The following is a 23539-nucleotide window of genomic DNA, read 5'->3' as shown; positions in this document are numbered from 1 at the left end:
GTTTGAAATATCTTACGGTACTCAAAAACTAATCGTGATTAATAGCACGATTAGTATTGGTAATAGAACAACTTAGATTATTTATACGTCTAGAACCTCTTGCTGTTAAGCAACGCATGACAAAAAGCCAGGTTTATTAGTTGTGTGCATGACAAGCACCGTATTACACTCGTGATAAGTTAGTCATTTGGTTTTAGTGTGCGTGCGTGCTGAAAATAGAGTTTAACAATTTGCCGCTATTTTTGTCGACGTGTTCACACCACACGTCTAAATTATCTAAGATTATATTTAAAAAATCTAGCAAAATGTAGACGAGCAATATAAACACAAAAAATGTTACTTAATGTTTGAACAAGCGAAGAATTCAATTTATAAACACAAAAGATCGCAGACAAATCAATATTAGCGGTTAATATTTATTTAAATCTGTACACTATCACACGTTTTAACGCGGAGCTGTGTGTCGTCCCAATTTGTGTATGGCCGTGACCGCAGCCGGGGACTTGGCCTTCAATGATGCTCGTAAACTGAATAATATGCATGACTCGTGACTCCACGGCTAGTGGGTACAGCCGCTAAATAGAGAACCTTTTGTGCTACTTACAACTTTATAAGGCAGTTCATTAGCGAACAACAAACAGGCGTAAAGTTGAAACCTAAAAAACTTGAGAGGTATTTTCACGACGTTGGTCTTCTCAAAAACAGTGCCTATAGTATTTTCTTTGATCAACGCGAGTATTCTCTCTCAGAGCGACATTTGTTTCTAAAGCGGTAATAGTATTAGAAATGACATGAAAAATAATCATAAAGGAATCAATTTTGAGAAAGTAAATACCTTTTATGCCTAGTCCACGGAGCAGTCCCGCTGTAGTTCATAAAATTATTGAGCAACGCTGTAGTTCATGAAATTATTGAGAGTTGAGACTTAACATCTTCTAACAGTTTGCAATTTTTTAGTAATAACCCTCATTTCTGGGATTAAATATACAAATAAAATTTGAAAACAAAATTTTATGATCGATGCGGGACTCGAACCCACGAACTCTGGCGTTACGTGCCTGTGCTCTAACCAACTGAGCTTACCGTTCGAGTGACATATCGTCATAAAATCTTGTATGCAGGTTCTACTTCACAGTTGATAATCTTTCAGAGTTGAACAAAGCATACAAGATTTTATGACGATATGTCACTCAAACGGTTAGCTCAGTTGGCAGAGCACTGACACGGAACGCCGGAGGTCGTGGGTTCCGCATCGTTCATAAACTTTAGTTTTCATATTTTATTTGTGTATTAATCGTAGAAGTGAGGGTTGTCACTTTAAAAGCATAACAAAATGTTTAAATATACAAATTTTAAATTCTACCAAACTTTATGGACGCTCGTGTCAGTCACTTTGTTTTAGTTTGCGTGCGTTTGCTGAATATACAAGCTATTGGTATTGGTAAGGAGCTCCTGTTTCCGCAATTAGACCTCTCAGTTGGCTAGTCATTCCAACCAGCCCGGCTCCTTCCAGAAGTTCAGAAAACTCCTGGGGTGATCTCAGACTTTCTGGAGCGAACTTGTATTTACTAAGGTTTTTTCTCGTTGGTTGGCCACTCCAGTACATTTCAGTATTACATGAGTGACCGCTTCATCCTCGGCTAGCAGCTCCTGTACCTAGGACTGTCCGTAACGCTGGTTGTAAATAGGTGTTTGTTCAGTGATGTGTGACCAGTTAGAGTGCCGACCATGATTCGGATGTCATGTCTATTTAGGCTAATAAGTCGACATGTCAGTTTGGGCGATGAAAATAGAGGCTAGCCGTCCGCCGCTATTTCTGTCGACGTGCACAGCTGTCAAAGTCGACTTAGAATTTATATAATTATCTAACGGACGTTCCCAATATACAATCTATCTCCGGTTGTGGCCTACTTGAGATAAAAATCGTAACTATCGTTGACTTTTCTGTCCCAATAAAGTTATCGGCAGTAACTCATCATACATATAGCTTTCAGCGATAGAAGTTTGTATGGAAATTGCAATTCACGCGTTTAAATATAAGGCGATTAGAATGACTTATCGGGTATATTGGGACAGCTTCAGATTATTGACAGCTAATTACTGACAGTTGAAGGTAGTAATTTATCTCTTTCTGTAGATAGTGTATTGGAAACCGCTGTAAGTATTACAATTTAGACGTTTGATCGAACTGTCAATGATTCCATTATTCGGTTTAAAAGTTAAGTGCCTGACACAAAAGTAGGGGAAATGAGATTGAATATCATCGTCTGGTTGGCAATTAAGCAATTATCGAGCGATGCAGTCTCACACGCATTGAGTCGCTAACCCGTCCAATTAACACAACACATCGCTCTATTTAATTCATAATGAAGAGTTATGCTAATACACTGGCGCGTTGATGAGAACTAAATGTTTCTGTTACATATTATTACATCACCAACATTTTCAGATCTCTATACGAACTGCTGTCTGCGAGTTCACTCTTATAGATTTCAGTTGCGTGGTGCTTTTGTCATTAAAAATAATATTGATATCATTTGCATTATTTTTTTAGTACGCATCCCTAATTCCATTTCATAACTATGGCCCGGTTTCCACCAAAGCGGAGAGGAGAGGAATTTTGATAACCAATCAGATTTCGTTATTTCCACACCTCCTCTCCGCTTAGCTTCGGTGGAAATGGATCAAGCGGAGAGGAGAGGAGATGTCTCATTTTTATATGGAATGTCCAAAATTTTGTACCGCTAGCGAGCAAGCGGCGCGGCAGAGCGGAGACGTCAGATGTTTGTAGTAGGCTAATCTCCTCTCGTCTCCTCTCTTTACCGCTTTGGTGGAAACCTGGCCTAAGGCATAATATAAAGTAGCCTTAGTTACTACAACTTGAAATAAATTGGTCTCATCTATTTCTGTAATGAGCTCAAATAAAATTTCAAACTTCTATAAAAACAAGAGCTGACTGAAGCGATTATTGTTAATAATTTCGGATAATATCATAACGACTTAAAAACAGTTACGATTTGAGTTTTTCTATTTTTTTAAACAAAAACTGTATTAGATAAAACTGAGATAAACCTTACAGAACAGACGTAGCTTTCAGAAGTAAATTATGTGTAAATTTTTTCCCCAATTTAATTTGAAACACCTTTACGGTATTTTTTTCTTTTGGGTGTTTTTAACTTCTTCAATGAATTTATTATGTCAAATAAAAGCACTTGAGAAAAGAGTGCTAAACTTTAAAATTAATTTAATTTTATGGCTTACGGCTGTCCTTAATATTCAGTCGTGACCTACTTGAGATAAAAATGGTAACTATCGTTGACTTTTCTGTCCCAATAAACTTATCGACGGTTACTCACCTTATCCGTACTTGCTGTCTGTCAATGGGAAGACGCATAGCTTACCAGCGATAGAAGTTTTTATGGAAATTACAATTCACGCGTACCAATATAAGGCGATAAGAATGTCTTATCGGATATATTGGGACTGCTAAGCTTTATATTAGTGACAGCTAATTACTGACAGTAGAAGGTAGTAATTATCTGTATCTGTACATAGTATATTGGGAACGGCCGTTAGTTGGCAAGAATTCTGGGACTAAACTCTGGTACAAATCAAATTTGTACACTGGCTCCCAGAATTAATGGTGATAATATTCCTTAAAAATATCAAACTGTTTAAAATAAACAATTCGAAATTTCAGAACGGTTTCGTGGAGTGTCGTAAAGGTGTAGAAGACTGTGGTCCCATGGAAGACTGTGCGGTTGTGATGCCCAGAGAGGGTTGCTGTGCTCGCTGCAAGGGCTGCTGGTACAACGGTACGGAGCACGCCTCTCACACCGAGTGGGGGGAGGAGGGGAGGCTGTTGCGATGCGAGGCTGGCGTGATCACCATCTCCAGGCCGGAGTGCTATGCTCCGTGTGACAATCCGAAACACCAGCGGCATACACACTACAACTGTCCTGTTTGTGATGGTAAATATTTAATATTTTATTGAATAGCGAACAATCAAGTGTGAGCGTCAAATGTGACCTTCGCAGTCGGAATGAGTTGCAAGCAAGAAGGTTTATTAGAGTTAATATAATGCCCCCGTCGTATCAACCGAGTAACTTTTTTAAATGTATTTTGATACTGCATTGCATTTTTTTTATATAAGAGGGGGCAAACTACCAATGGAATGCTCCTTTGCACAGGATGCCCGCTAGATTATGGGTACCACAACGGCGCCTATTTCTGCCGTGAAGCTGTAATGTGTTAGCATTACTGTGTTTCGGTCTGAAGGTGATGAAATTACTGAATACAGGTAGTGAAATTACTAGGCAAATGAGATTTGACATCTTATGTCTCAAGGTAATGGGCAGGGCGTATCAATTACCATCAGCTGAACGTACTGCTCGTCTCGTCTCTAATTTTCATAAAAAAAAATGCGCAATAGGCTCACGGGATGGGGAGTGGTGAGGCAAACGACCATGGACATCCGCAACAATAGGTGTCAAGAGATGCGTTGGGTTTTCTTTTAAGGTGGGAGTATGCTATTTTCTTGAAGCTCCCTAAGTCGTTTCGGTTTCCAAAAAAAAACTATATGTAGTTTTTGTTAAAACTAAAGTTACTAAATAGTTTCTTTGATTTGTATGCGAGTATAACATATTTAAATAAAATAGTATTTAAAAGATTAAACCGTATATATTTATAACTGAGTTCTTATATATAATTAATGTCTTTGCCTAAAATTTACATTTTTATTACTTATGTTTCCGTTACAATTGCTGTAACGCATCCAAATGTTTTCTTTTATGTTTATGCTGTTAAGATTTGTCTTTTACCAATTTGACACAGGTAACGATGAATTTTGACACGGGAAAGTCTCGTATCAGAGTTCATAAAGTCAACATCTCCTGAGGATGCCAGGTCTGGAGGCGAAACACAATAGATTTCCTCAAAATAATGCCTTATACAATTTTGCTGTATCATCGTTTGATATTCAGTACTTGTAGCCTCTATAATGTCTCTCTCACTTCGCGATATCGTTGGCGGGTTCTGTCGGATGGTTTCGATAAAGAGACTGTCAAATGTCACATTATACGTTTTAATTTACAATTATTCGTAAAACGTGCCAACACGCCGGCCGTGTGAATCAGTCCTAAACGGGACAGTCCGCCATTGTTCCATAATATGTTGATCGCACTTTACTTGATAATGCCGGGATTTACATGTCTTTATTTGCCTTAGGTCCTAATTTCAAGAAGTTTCTCGTTACGTAACCTAAAGTCAAGTTTGCTTTGTCACTGTTTTTTGAACCGAAACTTTTTTACGGAAGTTCAGACCAATCGCCGCGCGGCCTCTCAAGCTTAGCGTCAGATTTTCTAGCGTTACACTAGAACATCAGATTTAGGACTGTTACACGAGAATGTCAGGATTAGGACCGTTACATGATATATAAATATATAGGATACAGAATGGGAGCAGCGAAAATTGAGAGCATCGAGTCGTTTCGGAAAATTAATAATGTTATTAAAAATACCTAGTTTTATACCGTTTTTAAAGATAAATTATGAACCAAACTGTCAAACTTAATTTTTTTGACGTTTTCACAGCTGTGACAGTCTATCTAAATGTATAAACGATCTAAGATTGATAAATAAAATATTAAACGTAATATTTCCGATATGATGTAGGTACACATGCAACAGTTAAAAGTAACAAAACACTATTTACCTGAACATTATACGGCACATTACTCCGTTAAGGGTGGTCCGTACAAATAAAACAAAACGTATCTTGATTGCGAATAACTCCCATTGTAAAATAATGAAATTGCCGGCCAACGGTGCCGAGCTCGAAGAATGGCGGAGCTTTGTCTCACAACACGGCCGTCGGCCACCCAGACATGCAACGGCTAAAAATTCCCTTCAATCCCATTCAAAACAACAAACACACCGGCGTACGAGCTCAATAAAAGCAAAACCAAACCAATTTACGTCCGCTCCCAAAGTTTAACAAGATTATTAATTCTAAATCAAATAATAGTAATTTTCGAGATGACTACACAGAATTACTTTTGTATAGGGCCGACAAGCATTCCTACCGAACGTTTTGTTTTATGAAACATAATAAATTTATTGTGTACATATAAAGCGATGATAATGTATGTACAGACTTGAAAAAAATTTTTACATTATTTATACTTTACACAAATAAGAAATAATTATTTATGGTAATGTTTTAGATTTTAAAGGGCGACCATATCAGATACCATTCTAAAAAAAATAGATCCTTTTGAATCGACAGTAGCCAGAAGCGATTGTTTGCGTTTATGGTGTGATTAATACCTAACCAATAAGCCTTCAGTTTCCTGTGCCCGCACCTCAGATGGTTGACTGAATTGCTTGCATTGTGAATATTAGGTATTTTTTAAGCTTTTTGTTAACGCTAGTATAACAGATATTAAATATTTTTTGAAAGATTAAAACGCTTGTTATTATAATTACATATTAATTATAAAGTTTACACTTTTATATTTATTGACGTTTCGTTTTCTTTGTTACAATATGTTCACAAGATCTGGGGTTGAATGGAGTTGAGAAAATATTTGTGCCACTTGTAATTAGACGACACTAAACTAACACTATCTATTGTCATTTATTTTTTATAGAAATCTAGAATCGGATAATATTCTCATTTTCAACCGACTTTAAAGAAGAAGGAGGTTCTCAATTCGTCGGTATGTTTTTTTTTATTGGTACTGAATTGAACTTTCGACTTGTTGAACCGATTTAGATAATTCTTTTCTTATTTGAAAGCTGGCCCGATTGCAATTTGGTACAGATTTGACAGTGGTATTCATGATAAAACCATAAAAATCTTAAATTTGCTATAAGTATGTGTACGACAAATTTGCAAATAACTCAATATCGCGCCGACCAAATTCGATAATTCTTTTTTTATTGTTATGCATATAGTTTTGTGAGAGTTTGGTTAGGTTCTGATTTAAAAATATTCATAACTAGAATTGGAGTAATTGAAAGAATACAATCATTAATTGTTTAATGACAGTCAAATCAACCGATATTACGACACTTACTGGCAGAGACAAATAACATAACTCCCCATAATTATAAACTAACAAAGCATAGAAGACTTGTGATATAGATTGCCAAATACAATAGCGTATTGAGTTACAAAAACGCTAAATTGATCTCTGCCCACACGCCGACAATACCATAACACCTTATATATTGCACAGTAGCCTTTCGATCTGACTTTACACTTCAGACAATGGATCAGGCGGCCATAACAATTTGGCCCGCTGTACTATGTGTGACATTGTTGACAATTATCATATAAGATGATATATTGAAGTTGTTTGTAACAAAAGCAGTTCATGTTTCTATTGTTAGTGCCTCGTTACGCTGAGATAAAACAGCTGATTATGATTAAGCCCACAGTATTATTTAAGGTATAAAATATCAACTATTTATTCACAATCGTATGGATAAAGACGTGACTTGTGCATAGCCTCAGAAAGAATGTTTCAAAATGAATTCGATGTTATTTTTTTAAGACCACCCAGTTATAGTTTTTGTTTTAGCGGAGTTACGAAGCGGGCTCAAGGCTAAAGGACTTTTCCCCTACCCATTTAAAACTAAATAACATCTTGTTATATTCACAGGGGTCCATTAAAATTATATATATTTGTTGCGTTCTGAGAGACTCCCACGGCGTTGTGTCTCTATTATTGACCATAAATCAAAAAGTTAACAACCTACTTAAAAGGTTGAGGTGGGTAAGTTTTTGTCTGTGGCTCAAAGCGGCCGACGACTTCACTTGGTGGCTGCCAGGGCGCTGAGGTGTGCCCTGTTTGTTTATTTTATGCTTCCAACGATGCATTAAGACTTTTGTTTCTCTTGCGTCGTATTCCTTTACGATTGCAGCCTTATCGCTTTGAGTGTACCTTTTTTACAGTGCCCGGCAAAAACTGTGAGATATACGTATTTATTTTGTTTGTTTCTTTTTTATCAATACGATTTCAAGTTATTAAATTATTAGAATCTATTCAGAGTTCTGCTATAAGTTTGTTATACATACGTTATAACAATACGTATATATATATATATATACGAGATTATTAGAGTCTGAGAAACTAATTGTATCTTATTGAAATAGTTTGCTAAGGACCGCAGTGTACATAATTAATATCTTTGGCATCATGCTTTTTGAATTTGACAGGAATTTGAATATAATACCAATGACGTTCTAGAATGTCATTAATGAAAACAATTCGTTTGTTATGTAAACCATAAGCCAAAATAATTAGAATTATGAAAATTATGTGAGAATTGTTCTACCTATGGATGAAAATTGGTAAAAGTAATAAGTAATTTGATACATAATATTTTATTAAATTGTTATGTACATTATTGTTATTAGCTCCTTTTCATGTAAAACAACGAAAATAAAAATAATTTCCATAATTAAATTAATACGTGGATAGAATAATTTCTATTTAGAATACTTTTTCGTAGCTCCCACCTCTGAAGTACATCTCTGATACTGTCGGTTCTTATTTATTTAAAACACGCTTTCGCAATTTTCGGTTTTGGATAAGATACAACAGAGAACTGAATAAATGACGAAATGTTAAAGGTTGCTTGTTTAATTGGTCCAATCCACAAAAGGAATAAATGGAACTCTTATAGGATCGCTTTGTTGTATGTCCGGTCCGTCCGTCTGTCTGTCACGACCCTTTATCTCGAGAACGAATGGAAGTATCGAGTTGAAATAAAAAATATATACTCAAGTCTATAATCTCTTGAAGTGCTAAAAACATCAAACTTCTATGTTAACTTAAAAAAAAGATACGCCCGTTTATGTCGCAAAAAACTTATATTTCAACTCTCTCAATTACTGGGCAGATGAGACTTGACATCTTCTGTCTCAAGGTAACGAGCGCAGTTGTAGTGCTGCTCAGAATTTTTGTGTTTTTCTATTATCCTCAGCGGCACTGCATTGTAATGGGCAGGGCGTATCAATTACCATCAGCTGATCCTGCTCGTCTCTTCCCTTATTTTCATTAAAAAAAAAACTCTCAATGGAATCAAAATTTACAGGGTATTTTTCGCTAACCTAGAACTATTAAATTCGGCAAGTTATACCGTCTTATACTACAAGTATAGGGAAAAGTCTGAAAACTGCACATTTGTAATGAAATCATAAAAAACAGGGCCTTTATGCAAGAAATGTTGGTCCAAATTTTAAATTAACTTAACCATGTCAGGTCGTATGAAAGAGCTTCATTGGCACAAGCTTAAACAGATTGAAAAATTATTTTTATGGTGTAATACTTCAATTTATGACGAAAAACGAAAAAAATAATTTCCCTTTTTTGTAAGTACTTATAGAAACCTAAAAATATGTACAATATGTACGGAAACAGAACCCTCGTTGGGCAGTTCTGTCTCGCATTTCTCCGTTTTTTTAATATTAACCCCCTTATTCATAATAGTCTGCTAACTTAAAGCATTGCTAATTCTCACTCTGTCTTCTTCTATTGACCTAAGTCAGAATGAGAAAAAACACTCCTAAGCGGCTGTTTAAAGAAAGCGGACCATTATGAATGATTTCTAGGGGGTTAATCTATTTGGTTCGAATGTGTCACTCGTTTTCCACCAGACGTCCAATAGAAATAATACATTTTTGATGCGTCAGTGTTTCTAGAAAACAATGAGTTTATTTCCTTTTATGTCCACCATGACCATTTTTATTATCTGCAATATTGGTGACTCATGAATATGATTCATATAAGATGCTCGACTAAAAAGCTTCTTCAATTAAATTTAAGTACCGATTGATAAGGCTTTGAATCATTGGATGCTAATAATTTGTAACGTCATATTGGTATAAATTTTAATATGTATAAATCCAGTGTCCTGATGTTTGTTTCCAGTAAACTCCTAAACTAATGAATGGATTTTTATAGGGATTACTTCATGGAGTGATAGTTTTTTTTTTTCGATTTGGGATCCACACTAATTTTTATTTCCAATATTTGTTTTGTACGGACATATTTTCTATGAGAGAATTTATTGACGCACGGTTTGACAGTTCTTCTGTAGGTAAGACGATTTCATTATAACAACAGGGAGCATATTAAAAGAAATAATTCTTGATGTTATAAAATATTAGTGATAAATTCATGAAAAACAATATTATTATATCTTAATATATATATAATTTACGTGACACGTTGTTTGTCCGCGATGGACTCCTAAATTAATGAACGGATTGTAATGGGGATTACTTCATCGTGTGCAGTTTAGTCCAACTTAAGAAATAGGATAGTTTTTATTTCGATTTGAGACCCATAATTATTTTTAATTCCAATATTTGTTTTGTACGGACATATTTTCTATGAGAGAATTTATTGACGCACGGTTTGACAGTTCTGTTGTGAATCAATTTCTTTATAACAACAGGGAGCATATTAAACGAAATAATTCTTGACGTTATGAAATATTAGTGACAAATTAATGAAAAACAATATCATTATATCTATCTATATATATAAAAATTAATTGCTGTTCGTTAGTATCGTTAAAACTCGAGAACGGCTGGACCGATTTGGCTAATTTTGGTCTTGAACTATTTGTGGAAGTCCAGAGAAGGTTTAAAAGGTGAATAAATATGAAAGTGTTCGGAATTAAATAAAAACAACAATTTTTTTTTCCTTTGATGTGTCCCCCGTCGTCTGATATTTGTTTTGTATGGACATATTTTCTATGAGAGAATTTATTGACGCACGGTTTGACAGTTCTGCTGTGAATCAATTTCATTAAAACAACAGGGATCATATTTTACGAAATAATTTTATGAAATATTAGTGACAAATTCATGAAAAAAAATATTATATATATATATATATATATTATATTTGAAGTGATAATTTCGGTATGCGTGTTTTCGTGTAATAGTCGGATCGTTTCGACTTAGCAGCGTAAATACACAGATCAAAGTTTACTAAAAAAATTCGTATGAATTTTATGGCCAGCCTGTATAATATAATTATAATTGTGAAATAAAATATTCTCTGTCTGATAGCCATTTTAGTACTCTCGCCTGATGGTTTTGTAGTAAACATTTAGTGTAAATGTAAACCCTCGTAAATTTTTTGACGTCGAGAACAGAGTTGTATCGAAACAGCATCTTTTGCATGGGACCAACAATTTACAATAAGTTACCTGACAATATTAAGCGCGAAAATATATTCTACTTTAAGAAGTCACTCAAATCTTACTTAATAAAAAAAGCATACTACTCATTAAAAGATTTTCTTGACGATAAAATAGTAAATAATAAAAATTAACTTCGACTGAATCAGAAAATAATATATTTGATAAATTCTGTAACATTTTTACATTCAGTTTGGGAATTAAGACAAAGTGCTTCCTATTCCGAGTATTTTTATTTAATATTAAAGTACTTTATCTAATTGAAATAATAAAATCGATCGCTATGAATCGAATCATAATCGATTAAAGACAAATCTTTACAATACATGTAAAAGGTCGATTTTCTTGGTATGTATTATCTCGTTAACCAATTAAAATCGAATCGAAACAACTCGTCTATGGTTTCATTCGGTGTCATTTTTTGCGTACTAAATACGACAGAGTACTTTTATTTATACTTGAAACTAAATACTGACTCGTAATTCGTAACAGCAAAGGATTTTTGAATTTTATTTCAAACCCATGCCGTTACTTTGTGTTTTTTTTACGTCGAGTTGAGATACTAATTATATTTCCTCCGTATATGGAAGAACTGTTACAGTGAGTGTTATTTATTATGAATTAACTACGTAGTAGGAAGTATTATACTTACTTATTTTACTATGCGATTACTTACCTATCTAAAGGTATACTTATGTGGCTTTTACACCATTCTTTCAATCATGATTGGTTAATGGTTCACAATAACTCTGTAGGTACCTAGGTACCGTACCCACCACAACACTATTATATTGACCCCAATAGCTCAGTGGTTATTGACCCTGCCTACTGAGCTACAATTCCGGGGTTCGAATCCCGGTAGGTGCAATCATTTATATGATGAATATAAATGTTTTTTTCCGAGTCATGGGTGTTTATTTGTATTTATGTATGTTTAAGTAAGTATATTGTTTTAAATATATCGTTGTCTTGTACCCATAGTACAGTCTATGCCTAGTTTGGGGCAAGATAATTTGTGAGTGTGTCAACATTTTGAGGGTACTCTCTACTCTATGGCTCCGCGTAGAGTTAGAGGACCGCGTCCGCATCTATGCGTGTGTCTACAGGTCCCATAGTGGTAACGCAGAAACGGATCACCTCTGCTGCGTTCAAGCGGCATTTGATGACGTGCTTGCTCAGATCCCCTCCGCTGAAATCGTAGTCTTGGGTGATTTCAACGGGCACAATGCCGGATGGCTTGGATCACGTACTACAGACTACGCCCTGCGTAGTCTGTAGGCGTCTGTGCATAATTTTGCATTGGCGTATGGTCTGTCCCAATTGGTTGAGTCGCCAACGCGGCTCCCGGATGTGGATAGCCACATGCCGTCCTTATTGGATCTTCTGCTGACTACACATCCCGATGGTTACCAGGTCTCTGTCGACGCCCCTCTCGGAACGTCCGACCATTGCCTGGTCAGGACTGTAGTGCCTATCCGACGCCAACGTCGCAGACCACCAGCGACCCGCCGCGTTTGGCACTACAAGTCAGCAGATTGGGATAGGAGGCGTTCCTTTTTTGCATCCTACCCTTGGGGCAGGGTTTGTTTCCATTCGGATGATCCTAGTGCCTGCGCTGTTGCAGTAGCCGATGTGATGCTGCAAGGCATGGATATTTTTATACCAAGCTCTGTAGTACCGATCGGTGGCAGATCACAGGCCTGGTTCGATGCGTCAGTTAAAGCAGCATCTGACTGCAAAAAACAGGCGTATCGAACTTGGGTTGCGGCGCTGGGCTCAAAGGATCCGAACTGCAAAGTTCTGAAGAGGAAATATAACCGTGCCTCCAGATTTTTTAAGCGGCAAATCGCCCGTGCGAAATCGAAGCACGTCGTCAAAATTGGCGAGCAGCTTTCCAGCTACCCGACTGGGACACGCAAGTTCTGGTCGTTGTCGAAAGCTGCTCTTGGTAACTTCAACCAGCCGTCCATGCCGCCGTTGCACATGAGGAATGACACCCTGGCCCATACGACAAAAGAGAAGGCCGATCTCCTGTGCACTCTTTTTGCCTCCAACTCGACTCTTGACGACAACGGAAAAACACCGCCGACCATCCGGCGGTGTCAGAGCTCCATGCCTGAAGTACAGTTCCGACAGAAGACTGATAGGCGAGCTCTGTTTTCGTTGGACGTCAGGAAGTCGAGCGGGCCGGATGGCATTTCTCGAATCGTGCTTAGAACGTGTGCCCCTGAGTTGACGCCGGTGCTAACGTGCTTATTCCGGCACTCTTATTCAAAAGGCGTAGTCCCTGATTCAAGGAGTCAGCCCTTGTCCATCCGATCCCAAAAAAAGGAGACAGTTCGGATCCGGCAAACTACAGGCCTATTGCTATTACCTCACTACTCTCCAAAATCATGGAGAGCATTATTAACCGCCAGCTCTTGGTATACCTTGAGGGTCACCAGTTGATCAACGACCGGCAGTACGGCTTTCGCCATGGTCGGTCGACTGGCGATCTTCTGGTATACCTAACACATAGATGGGCGGCGGCTATTGAAAGCAAGGGGGAAGGCCTGGCAGTTGGTCTGGATATAGCGAAGGCCTTTGATCGTGTATGGCACAAGGCGCTCCTCGCAAAACTTCCATCATTTGGGCTTCCCGAGAGCTTATGCAAGTGGACCTCCAGCTTCCTCACTGGGCGCAGCATACAGGTCGTTGTCGACGGTTATTGCTCGAATCCCAAGCCCGTGAACGCTGGAGTGCCCCAAGGCTGTGTGCTATCTCCCACGCTGTTTCTTCTGCATATCAATGATATGTTTGACACCGCCAACATGCATTGCTATGCAGACGACAGCACTGGTGATGCCGTATACACGGGCCATGCAGGTCGCTCTCGGGAAAACGTCGAGCAGTGCCGGGAGAAACTTGTGTCTTCCATCGAGTCCTCTCTCGAGAAGGTCGCGGAATGGGGTAAGTTGAACCTTGTCCAATTTAACCCCAGAAGACTCAAGTTTGCGCGTTTACCCCTAAAAAAACCTCATTTGCCGTATCACTGCTCCTCGAGAACACTTCCCTTAAAGCCTCGCCTAGTATCGGAATTCTGGGTCTCGAAATCTCGAGAGATTGCCAATTCCGTGGCCATCTGGAGGGCAAAGCCAAATTGGCTTCGAAGAAACTGGGCGTCATAAATAGAGCACGCCAATACTTCAAGCCGGCCCACATTCTAGCTCTGTACAAAGCGCAGGTCCGGCCTCACATGGGGTATTGCTGTCATCTCTGGCCTGGCGCACCCCAGTATCAGCTCGATCCATTTGACCGCGTGCAACGCAGAGCAGCTCGAATTGTCAGGGACCTAGCGCTCTGTGAACGGCTGGATCAGTTGGCGTTGCGTAGAGACGTCGCTTCATTGTGTGTCTTCTACCGCATTTATCACGGGGAGTGTTCAGAAGAGCTGTTCAACCTGATTCCTGCCGCCGAATTTCACCTTCGCACGACACGCCACAAGTTACGATATCATCCCCACCAGCTGGATGTGTGGTGGTCCTACACATTGCGGTTTTCAAGGAGCTTTCTTCCTCGCACTACGAAGCTGTGGAATGAGTTTGAACGCTCGTTTGTCCTCCTATTCCATAAAAAAAATACACACAACGAATTTTATCACATTTACAAATGCAAACGCGCTTATAATGTTAAATACGGCACATGTCATGTTTATGCCGATACAAATATAAATGATGCGTCATTGTTCCGCTTGTTTTGTAACGCTCACAATTCACCTCAGTCAAAGCTCGATAGTAACGGATAAAAATCCGTATGGGCGTTACAAAGCCAAGCGTGTCGGTTTAATCTTAAAATATACCGTAAATAGAGTTTTCACTTCTAATTTTACGATTGATATTACAAACTAAGTATCAACTTCAGTAATTCTATTATTTATACCGAACAGCTAAACGTTAAGATACAAATATAAAAAAACTTATACTTTTTTTTCAAGTGATCGGTACAAAGTATTCAGCGTTAGTTCTTGTATGAGATATTAATTTAATATTCATCGTTGAAATTCTATGAGCATTTCATAGGACTATAATCATTATTGAGGCACAGACCAAGCCACGCAGTCGACTCGAGATATTAAAATAATTATCTTGTGATATACGTGTACGAGAGACGTGCAATGAATAATTAAACAATGTTACACAACCGCTTTTATACACTTCAAACAAGGAAGCCACCAATCAGTTTTGATACCGTGATTTTCGCATACTTCTGACATTGAAACAAAAACAAATTATGCAACCAATTCTCGTTTAATGCATGACTGCACGTTGTCCTTAATTATCAATGGCGTCTTTAGATTGCAGTCGCGTACACTGTTGGACAAAAACGCATTATGGAGAGCTCATTGAGTACAGAAGCCTCCCATTCACTATAAAAAGATTTAAAGCGAAGTCGATTGCATGTATGTCAATTGTATCTGTTGATGTAATTGCACAGTTAGGTATGAGACTCTTGTCAAGAGGGTCGGCCACGAACGATGCTATGACCGTCTGGAGACTGTCACAGTGTCAGCGATAATATATGGCGCTATATAGCGTAGCAAGCATCCACATTTAATGACTATGCCGTAATTCTCAGTGAAAGCTCCTGCTTTACCAGTGGGATCTACCAGGCTCCTTTGCACGGGAAGCCGGCTAGAATATGAGTACCACTTCGGCGCCTACTTCTGCCGTGAAACAGTAATGTGTAAACATTCCTGTGTTTCGGTGTGAAGGGCACTTACGTTTTTTAAGAATCCTGAGCGGTACTGCATTGTTATGGGTAGGGTGTATCAATTACTATCAGCTGAACGTCCTGCTCGTATCGTCTCTTAAATTCGTAAAAAAAATGCACTAAAAATATATATAAGCCTTGGCACTCCTATAAGAATGGAAAAGAAATGGTAATTTAAACGCTACATTGTATTGCAGAGCAAGAGGACACAGATGATCAGATGACATGAATAGCGCTATGAAATTTTGCATTTATTATTAGCTGTTTCTGTGACGTCAGCAAGCTATATATAAACGCTAAAATAATAGAAACAGCTATTAAGTGCAAAATTATAAAGCGATATTCATTATAGCATAATTATCATGTGCTCACTTGCTATGCTTCGAAATCTTGTGACAATTATACTAAATCACTACTTTACTCATTGGTGGTTTATATCTCTCCAGCAAGGCGACATGCTTAACGCGACTATGTCATTTACATTTCTATGATAGATTAAGTCGAAATAACACACGCTTAAGAGTGTTACGTCCTTACAAATAAACTTGGTATAAAGTTATAACTGATGATAAATAAAGAAAATACAAAATGTTCACATTATCATTGACAACACTGTCAATACAATGATAATTCTGAACTTTTCCTAATGACAAGCAGCGTTGCAAATAAACGCGGGAAACGTTATACGTCCGAACAAACCATTCGTAAGCAAAATGTCTATTTGTAAACATTTTACATATTCTTTAGCTTAGTTATAACTTTATGCCAATTTTATTTGTAAGGCCGTAAGAGTCTAACGGCCTTACAGATAAACTTGGTATATAGTTATTATTATTTATTGTTATTATACCCGAGAATAAACCAATAATATGCAAAATTTTGACTATATCGCTGACACCACTGTCAATACAATAATTCAAAAGTTTTCCGAATGTCAGCAGCATTGCGGGAAACATTATACGTCCGAATAAACCAATAATCATAATCAAAATATCTGTTTGTAAAAAATTTGCATATTCTTGGTTTATTCTCAGGTATAACTTTACACCAAGTTTATTTGTGAAGCCGTAAAAGTCTTTTATTTCGATATAACAGACATACTCTTCAATTTATTTATATGTGTACAGTAATCTATACTGTCCATATGTTGTCGTCTTTATTTTACGACAGACTCTTGACAGCCTCCTTTGTTTAATTATGCAGTGCCTGGTGGTCAACATAACTAGGCTTCTTTAAGCGTTGTTGTATTCAATAATATAAACACACTGTAGACATAATAACATTGAGCATTCTATTATATTCAAACGAGCATCTAGTATGTTTAAGTGTTCTTTATCAATGCTAGTATGACAGAAATTCATATATATATATATATTCATAAGTCAAATTGCGCTATTTCAGTACTCAACTGGGTTTCTTGCTACTATAGACTTATACAAATTTATTGGTAATTCGACCTATTTCTGTTAAAATTATCAATTTAAATCTCAGGTTTTCTCCCGATTTATAAAAATAATATAACACTGCTTATTTATCAATATTTATACAATAATTATGGGTCTAAGTTAAAAAATGCGATAAAAATTTTTTGTCACTAAAATACGTTGAAAAAAAAGTTATGAATCTTGGCTTGCAGATTGTGTTTAAGACTTGATCGGTTTCTTAACTTTCCTACAATGCACAACAACTAGGATTTTATTTCAGAGAAACTGAAAAAAATTATCACAATGGAAGCAATCAGCCAGTAAATATAAATTCGTATTGGCTCGAATAGGTCATTCATTAAAATTTCCATAAAATTAATTAAAAACAATATTATTATTTTATTTAAATATTTATTATTTTATTATAAAATTAAATTTAGAACCTGTAACAATTTTGACTACAAAACAACTAGCTAACAATAGTTAACAATTAAAAGAAAAAGAGATTTAAAATGCATGTTGGGTCCACTGTTGAGACATAAATAAGGGGTTAAATACCGATATAAATTTACTAGCCGTTCCCGACGCTTCGCTGGGCGAATTTTAAAATTTAATTTTATTCGTCTTATTACAAATGCAATAGAAAAATAAGTAGCCATAAACCATCTTGGATTAATTTCCCATCGAATGGTGGTAGTTTTATGTCGATACGATCAGTGGTTTAGGCGTGATTAGGCCTCAAACAAAGACCATTTTCAATATATATAAATTAGGTGACACGTTGTTTGTCTGCGATGGACTCCTAAATTAAAGAACGGATTTTAATGGGGATTTCTTCATGGAGTACAGTTTAGTCCAACTTGAGATATAGGATAGTTTTTATTTCGATTTGGGACTCATAATTATTTTTGATTCCAATATTTGTTTTGTGTGGACATATTTTCTATGAGTGAATTAATTGACGCACAGTTTGACACTTCTGCTGTGAAACAATTTCATTATAGCGAACAACAGGGAGCAATGACGTTCTATACATAATATAGAACGTCAATGACAGGGAACATATTTTACAAAATAATTCTTGATGTAATTAAATATTATTGACCAATTCATAAAAAAAACAGCACATCAATGCTAGTATGACAGATCCTATTCATAATTATAAGATGAAATCAAATTGCGTTATCTCAGTACTCAACTGAGTTTCTTGCTACTATAAACTTATACAAGTTTATTGGTAATTCGACCTATTTCCGTTTGGAAGTTATAGGGGTGACTATTTGCAATACTTTTTACCCCCATATGCATTAAACAAGCTGAACCATTTTGAGTTATCAGTTTTTTTAGCTTTTTTCAAGTAAGTCAAAATTTAATCTTCAAAAATGTATTTTTGGGGTGTAAATAGTAGATGCAACCGATTCTCAGACCTACCAAATCGTACTACAATTATTGTAAGTATTGATCTATTGCCATCTTGCAACCCTATAGCGGATTTGTGGATGGAACAGAATAATATAAAAATCGCGATACAAAAATAGTGGTTGATCGTAGAGGGTTGAAAATTTAGAGTTTTATGTATTTTTAATGTTGTATCATAAAAAAATATAAACAAACATTACGTCCAAAAATATAAAAATGTATTTAGGGGTGGACCCTTAACATTTAAGGAGATGAAAAATAGATAGCCGATTCTCAGACCTACTGAATATTCATATAAAATTTGCTTAAAATCAGTAAAGCCGTTTCGGATGAGTAAGGTAACTAACATTGTGACACGAGAATTTTATATATAAGATATACTAGCTGACCAGACAGACGTTGTTCTGTACATAATAAATAAAATACCGTTTTTGATGAATTTGTCAATAATTTTTCATTGTAACATAATAATATGCTCCTTGTTGTTATAGTGAAATTGTTTCACAGCAGAACTGTCAAACCGCGCGTCAAAAATACTCTCACAGAAAATATGTCCAAACAAAACAAATATTGGAAATAAAAATAATTATGGGTCCCAAATCGAAATAAAAACTATCCTATCTCTTAAGTTGGACTAAACTGCACTCCATGAAGTAATCCCCATTGCAATCCGTTCATTAGTTTAGGACTCCATTGAGGACAAACATTGTGACACGAGATTTATATATATTAAGATAGATTTAATTTTTATTATTAGATAACTTTTGACAGGACAAAGTCTGTCCGGGCAGCTAGTATATTATGTACATATATAGGTAGGTAAGTCTGCAGGTGGGTCTACAAGACTACAAATCACAGCGGTAGGCCTCTGTGTGAGGCCTCCTTCATATTTGTTATACCTTCGAAGGCTTTGATTGATTCACCGAACATCAGCTTCAACCACCTATTCATTAACCGTTTTTTGTTCGACGCAATAAATTAAACATTATGTTGTATAATGGATAAGGTCCTTTATGAAATATGAAAGTATGATTTGATATTAAAATTAATATTTATTGTATAATGAAACAGCACAAATAAAAATTTTGAATGAAGATGAGCTGCATTTGGTTTGCATTTAGTATTTATGAGTAAGCTTGTAGTAAAAACAAAATCAGTTAAGCTGTACAGTACGTTGAATACTTATAAAAGTTTTTTAATATTTCAGAACGGAATAATTATCCAGATTAAACATGCGTGTAATTTTAACCACGCCGTGTCTGTCTGTACTTCTTAAATTGTAATCTTATAGTTAATTGATGCTGTTTGCCATTAGGGAAAGGCTTGCTTCAAACCCCCTTTTATTAATAATAATAATAATATTGGCACACTTTTACACAAATTATCTTGCCCCAAATTAGGCAGAGCCTGTATTATGGGTTGCAAGACAACGATATATATAATACAATATACTTAAAAATACATATAAACATCCATGACTCGGAAACAAAGATCCATATTCATCACCGGCACCTACCGGGACTCTCTAGCTTAGTCGGTAGGGTCGCTAACCACTCGGCTATATAAGTCATCTTTTATTTATTAGTTTTAGTTTTTCTTAAGACGGTGTATTCCACATTACCCCAGCCATTTGTCTTTTGTTATCGTGCCGCTTTTTTTCTCGTCTAACTCTTTCTTCCTTTCTTCTTCTCTAGTACCAACTCATTAATACACTTTCTTATTACATATATCCCTTGAGGATTCAACCCTTTGTGAATGATTTTATTTTTTGTCGAGGACCGGAGGCCATTCCCCCCCGTCCTTTCCCCCCCCCACCAAAATATGAGAGCGGTCCTAAAAAAGAAATTACCCCAGGAGGGTACCGGCTCTTGTAGAGCCGGAGAATCCCTCCCCGAGCATTCGCGCTCGGGCTGCCCCTCGTATTCTGGGGAGGGCACAGTACCGCGTATGTCACAGGACAAACAGGGCAGCAACACCACGGCACCCCGCTCCACGCTTAATGTGGACTTTTGTAACATCCGGGGAGTTCACTCCAACTTAAACGCCGTCCACCACCACCTTGAGACGGCGCAGCCGGCCTTGTGTTTCCTTACGGAGACGCAGATATCTCGACCTAGCGATATGTCATATTTAACGTACCCCGGGTACAAAATTGAGCATAATTTCATGCCTCATGCCGGGGTATGTGTGTACGTTAGGGAGGATATCTGCTGTCGCCGTCTCGGCAATTTTGAGGGTAGGGACCTGTCTACTCTCTGGCTCCGCGTAGATTTAGAGGACCGCGTCCGCATCTATGCGTGTGTCTACAGGTCCCATAGTGGTAACGCAGAAACGGATCACCTCATGGGCTGCGTTCAAGCGGCATTTGATGACGTGCTTGCTCAGATCCCCTCCGCTGAAATCGTAGTCTTGGGTGATTTCAACGGGCACAATGCCGAATGGCTTGGATCACGTACCACAGACTACGCAGGGCGATCTGTGCATAATTTTGCATTGGCGTATGGTCTGTCCCAATTGGTTGAGTCGCCGACGCGGCTCCCGGATGTGGATAGCCACATGCCGTCCTTATTAGATCTTCTGCTGACACATCCCGATGGTTACCAGGTCTCTGTCGACGCCCCTCTCGGAACGTCCGACCATTGCCTGGTCAGGAGTGTAGTGCCTATCCGACGCCAACGTCGCAGACCACCAGCGACCCGCCGCGTTTGGCACTACAAGTCAGCAGATTGGGATAGGATGCATTCCTTTTTTGCATCCTACCCTTGGGGCAGGGTTTGTTTCCTTTCGGATGATCCTAGTGCCTGCGCCGTTGCAGTAGCCGATGTGATACTGCAGGGCATGGATATTTTTATACCAAGCTCTGTAGTACCGATTGGTGGCAGATCACAGCCCTGGTTCGATGCGTCAGTTAAAGCAGCATCTGACTGCAAAAAACAGGCGTATCGAACTTGGGTTGCGGCGCTGGGCTCAAAGGATCCGAACTGCAAAGTTCTGAAGAGCAAATATAACCGTGCCTCCAGATTTTTTAAGCGGCAAATCGCCCGTGCGAAATCGAAGCACGTCGTCAAAATTGGCGAGCTACTCTCCAAAATTATGGAGAGCATAATTAACCGCCAGCTCTTGGTATACCTTGAGGGTCACCAGTTGATCAACGACCGGCAGTACGGCTTTCGCCATGGTCGGTCGACTGGCGATCTTCTGGTATACCTAACACATAGATGGGCGGCGGCTATTGAAAGCAAGGGGGAAGGCCTGGCAGTTGGTCTGGATATAGCGAAGGCCTTTGATCGTGTATGGCACAAGGCGCTCCTCGCAAAACTTCCATCATTAGGGCTTCCCGAGAGCTTATGCAAGTGGACCTCCAGCTTCCTCACTGGGCGCAGCATACAGGTCGTTATCGACGGTTATTGCTCGAATCCCAAGCCCGTGAACGCTGGAGTGCCCCAAGGCTGTGTGCTACCTCCCACGCTCTTTCTTCTGCATATCAATGATATGTTGGACACCGCCAACTAAAAAAACCCCATTTGCCGTATCACCGCTCTTCAAGAACACTTCCCTTAAAGCCTCGCCTAGTATCGGAATACTGGGTCTCGAAATCTCGAGCAATTGCCAATTCCGTAGCCATCTGGAGGGCAAAGCCAAACTGGCTTCAAAGAGACTGGGCGTCATAAATAGAGCACGGCAATACTTCAAGCCGGCCCACATTCTAGCGCTCTACAAAGCGCAGGTCCGGCCTCACATGGAGTATTGCTGTCATCTCTGGTCTGGCGCACCCCAGTATCAGCTCGATCCATTTGACCGCGTGCAACGCAGAGCAGCTCGAATTGTCGGGGACCCAGTACTCTGTGAACGGCTGGATCACTTGGCGTTGCGTAGAGACGTCGCTTCATTGTGTGTCTTCTACCGCATTTATCACGGGGAGCGTTCCGAAGAGCTGTTCAACCTGATTCTTGCCACCGAATTTCTTCTTCGCACGACACGCCACAAGTTACGATATCATCCCCACCATCTGGATGTGTGGCGGTCCTCCACAGTGCGGTTTTCAAGGAGCTTTCTTCCTTGTACCACGAAGCTGTGGAATGAGCTTCCTTGTGCGGTGTTTCCGGGACGATACGACATGGGTACCTTCAAGAAAAGCGCGTACACCTTCCTTAAAGGCCGGCAACGCTCTTGTGATTCCTCTGGTGTTACAGGAGAGTGTGGGCGGCGGTGATCACTTAACACCAGGTGACCCGTACGCTCGTTTGTCCTCCTATCCCATAAAAAAAAAAAAAAGATACTTCTAAGCCTCTTCAGGTCTCCCTCGACACAGCTCTGGTTTAACATATTCATTCCAAAAGGCATATCCATCTTAGCCTTTGGGACATGTCGAACTATTTATTGGTCTCCATTATATTACAGGTAAAATAATATAACAATATAAATTCCAGAATGTGTGATCAACGGGCAGCGAGTCTGGGAAGGCCGTGACGTTCGTATTCCTGAGGAGCCGTGTCTTTCGTGCAGCTGTTCCAGAGGTGCGCTGTCGTGCATCAAGCGCGCGTGCCCGGTGCTGCCCTGCGTGAAGTCGCAGCAGATCACACCAGCTGGAGAATGCTGTCCGCGATGTACTCATCCTAACTCAGATAAAATTCTACCAAGTACGTATGACTTGAAGACCAAATAGTTAATAAAATTTTATGAACGATGCGGGACTCGAGCCCACGACCCCTGGCGTTCCGTGCC

The 23539-nt window shown here is 38.4% G+C and overlaps 1 protein-coding gene across 1 annotated transcript in view; it reads left to right on the top strand.

The window, feature by feature from the left end:
- LOC126966492 (BMP-binding endothelial regulator protein-like) overlaps positions 1-23539 on the top strand; it is a 109831-nt gene that overhangs the window by 79504 nt on the left and 6788 nt on the right. Inside the window, exons 4-5 of the mRNA XM_050810593.1 lie at positions 3701-3971; positions 23245-23454. Of these exons, the coding sequence (XP_050666550.1) occupies positions 3701-3971; positions 23245-23454 (481 nt within the window). The remainder of the gene's footprint in view (positions 1-3700; positions 3972-23244; positions 23455-23539) is intronic.

This window comes from Leptidea sinapis, chromosome 10, assembly GCF_905404315.1.
Source record: "Leptidea sinapis chromosome 10, ilLepSina1.1, whole genome shotgun sequence".
NCBI lineage: Eukaryota > Metazoa > Arthropoda > Insecta > Lepidoptera > Pieridae > Leptidea > Leptidea sinapis.
The sequence above is the reverse complement of the archived record's forward strand: the minus strand, read 5'-3'. Positions and strand labels throughout refer to the sequence as shown.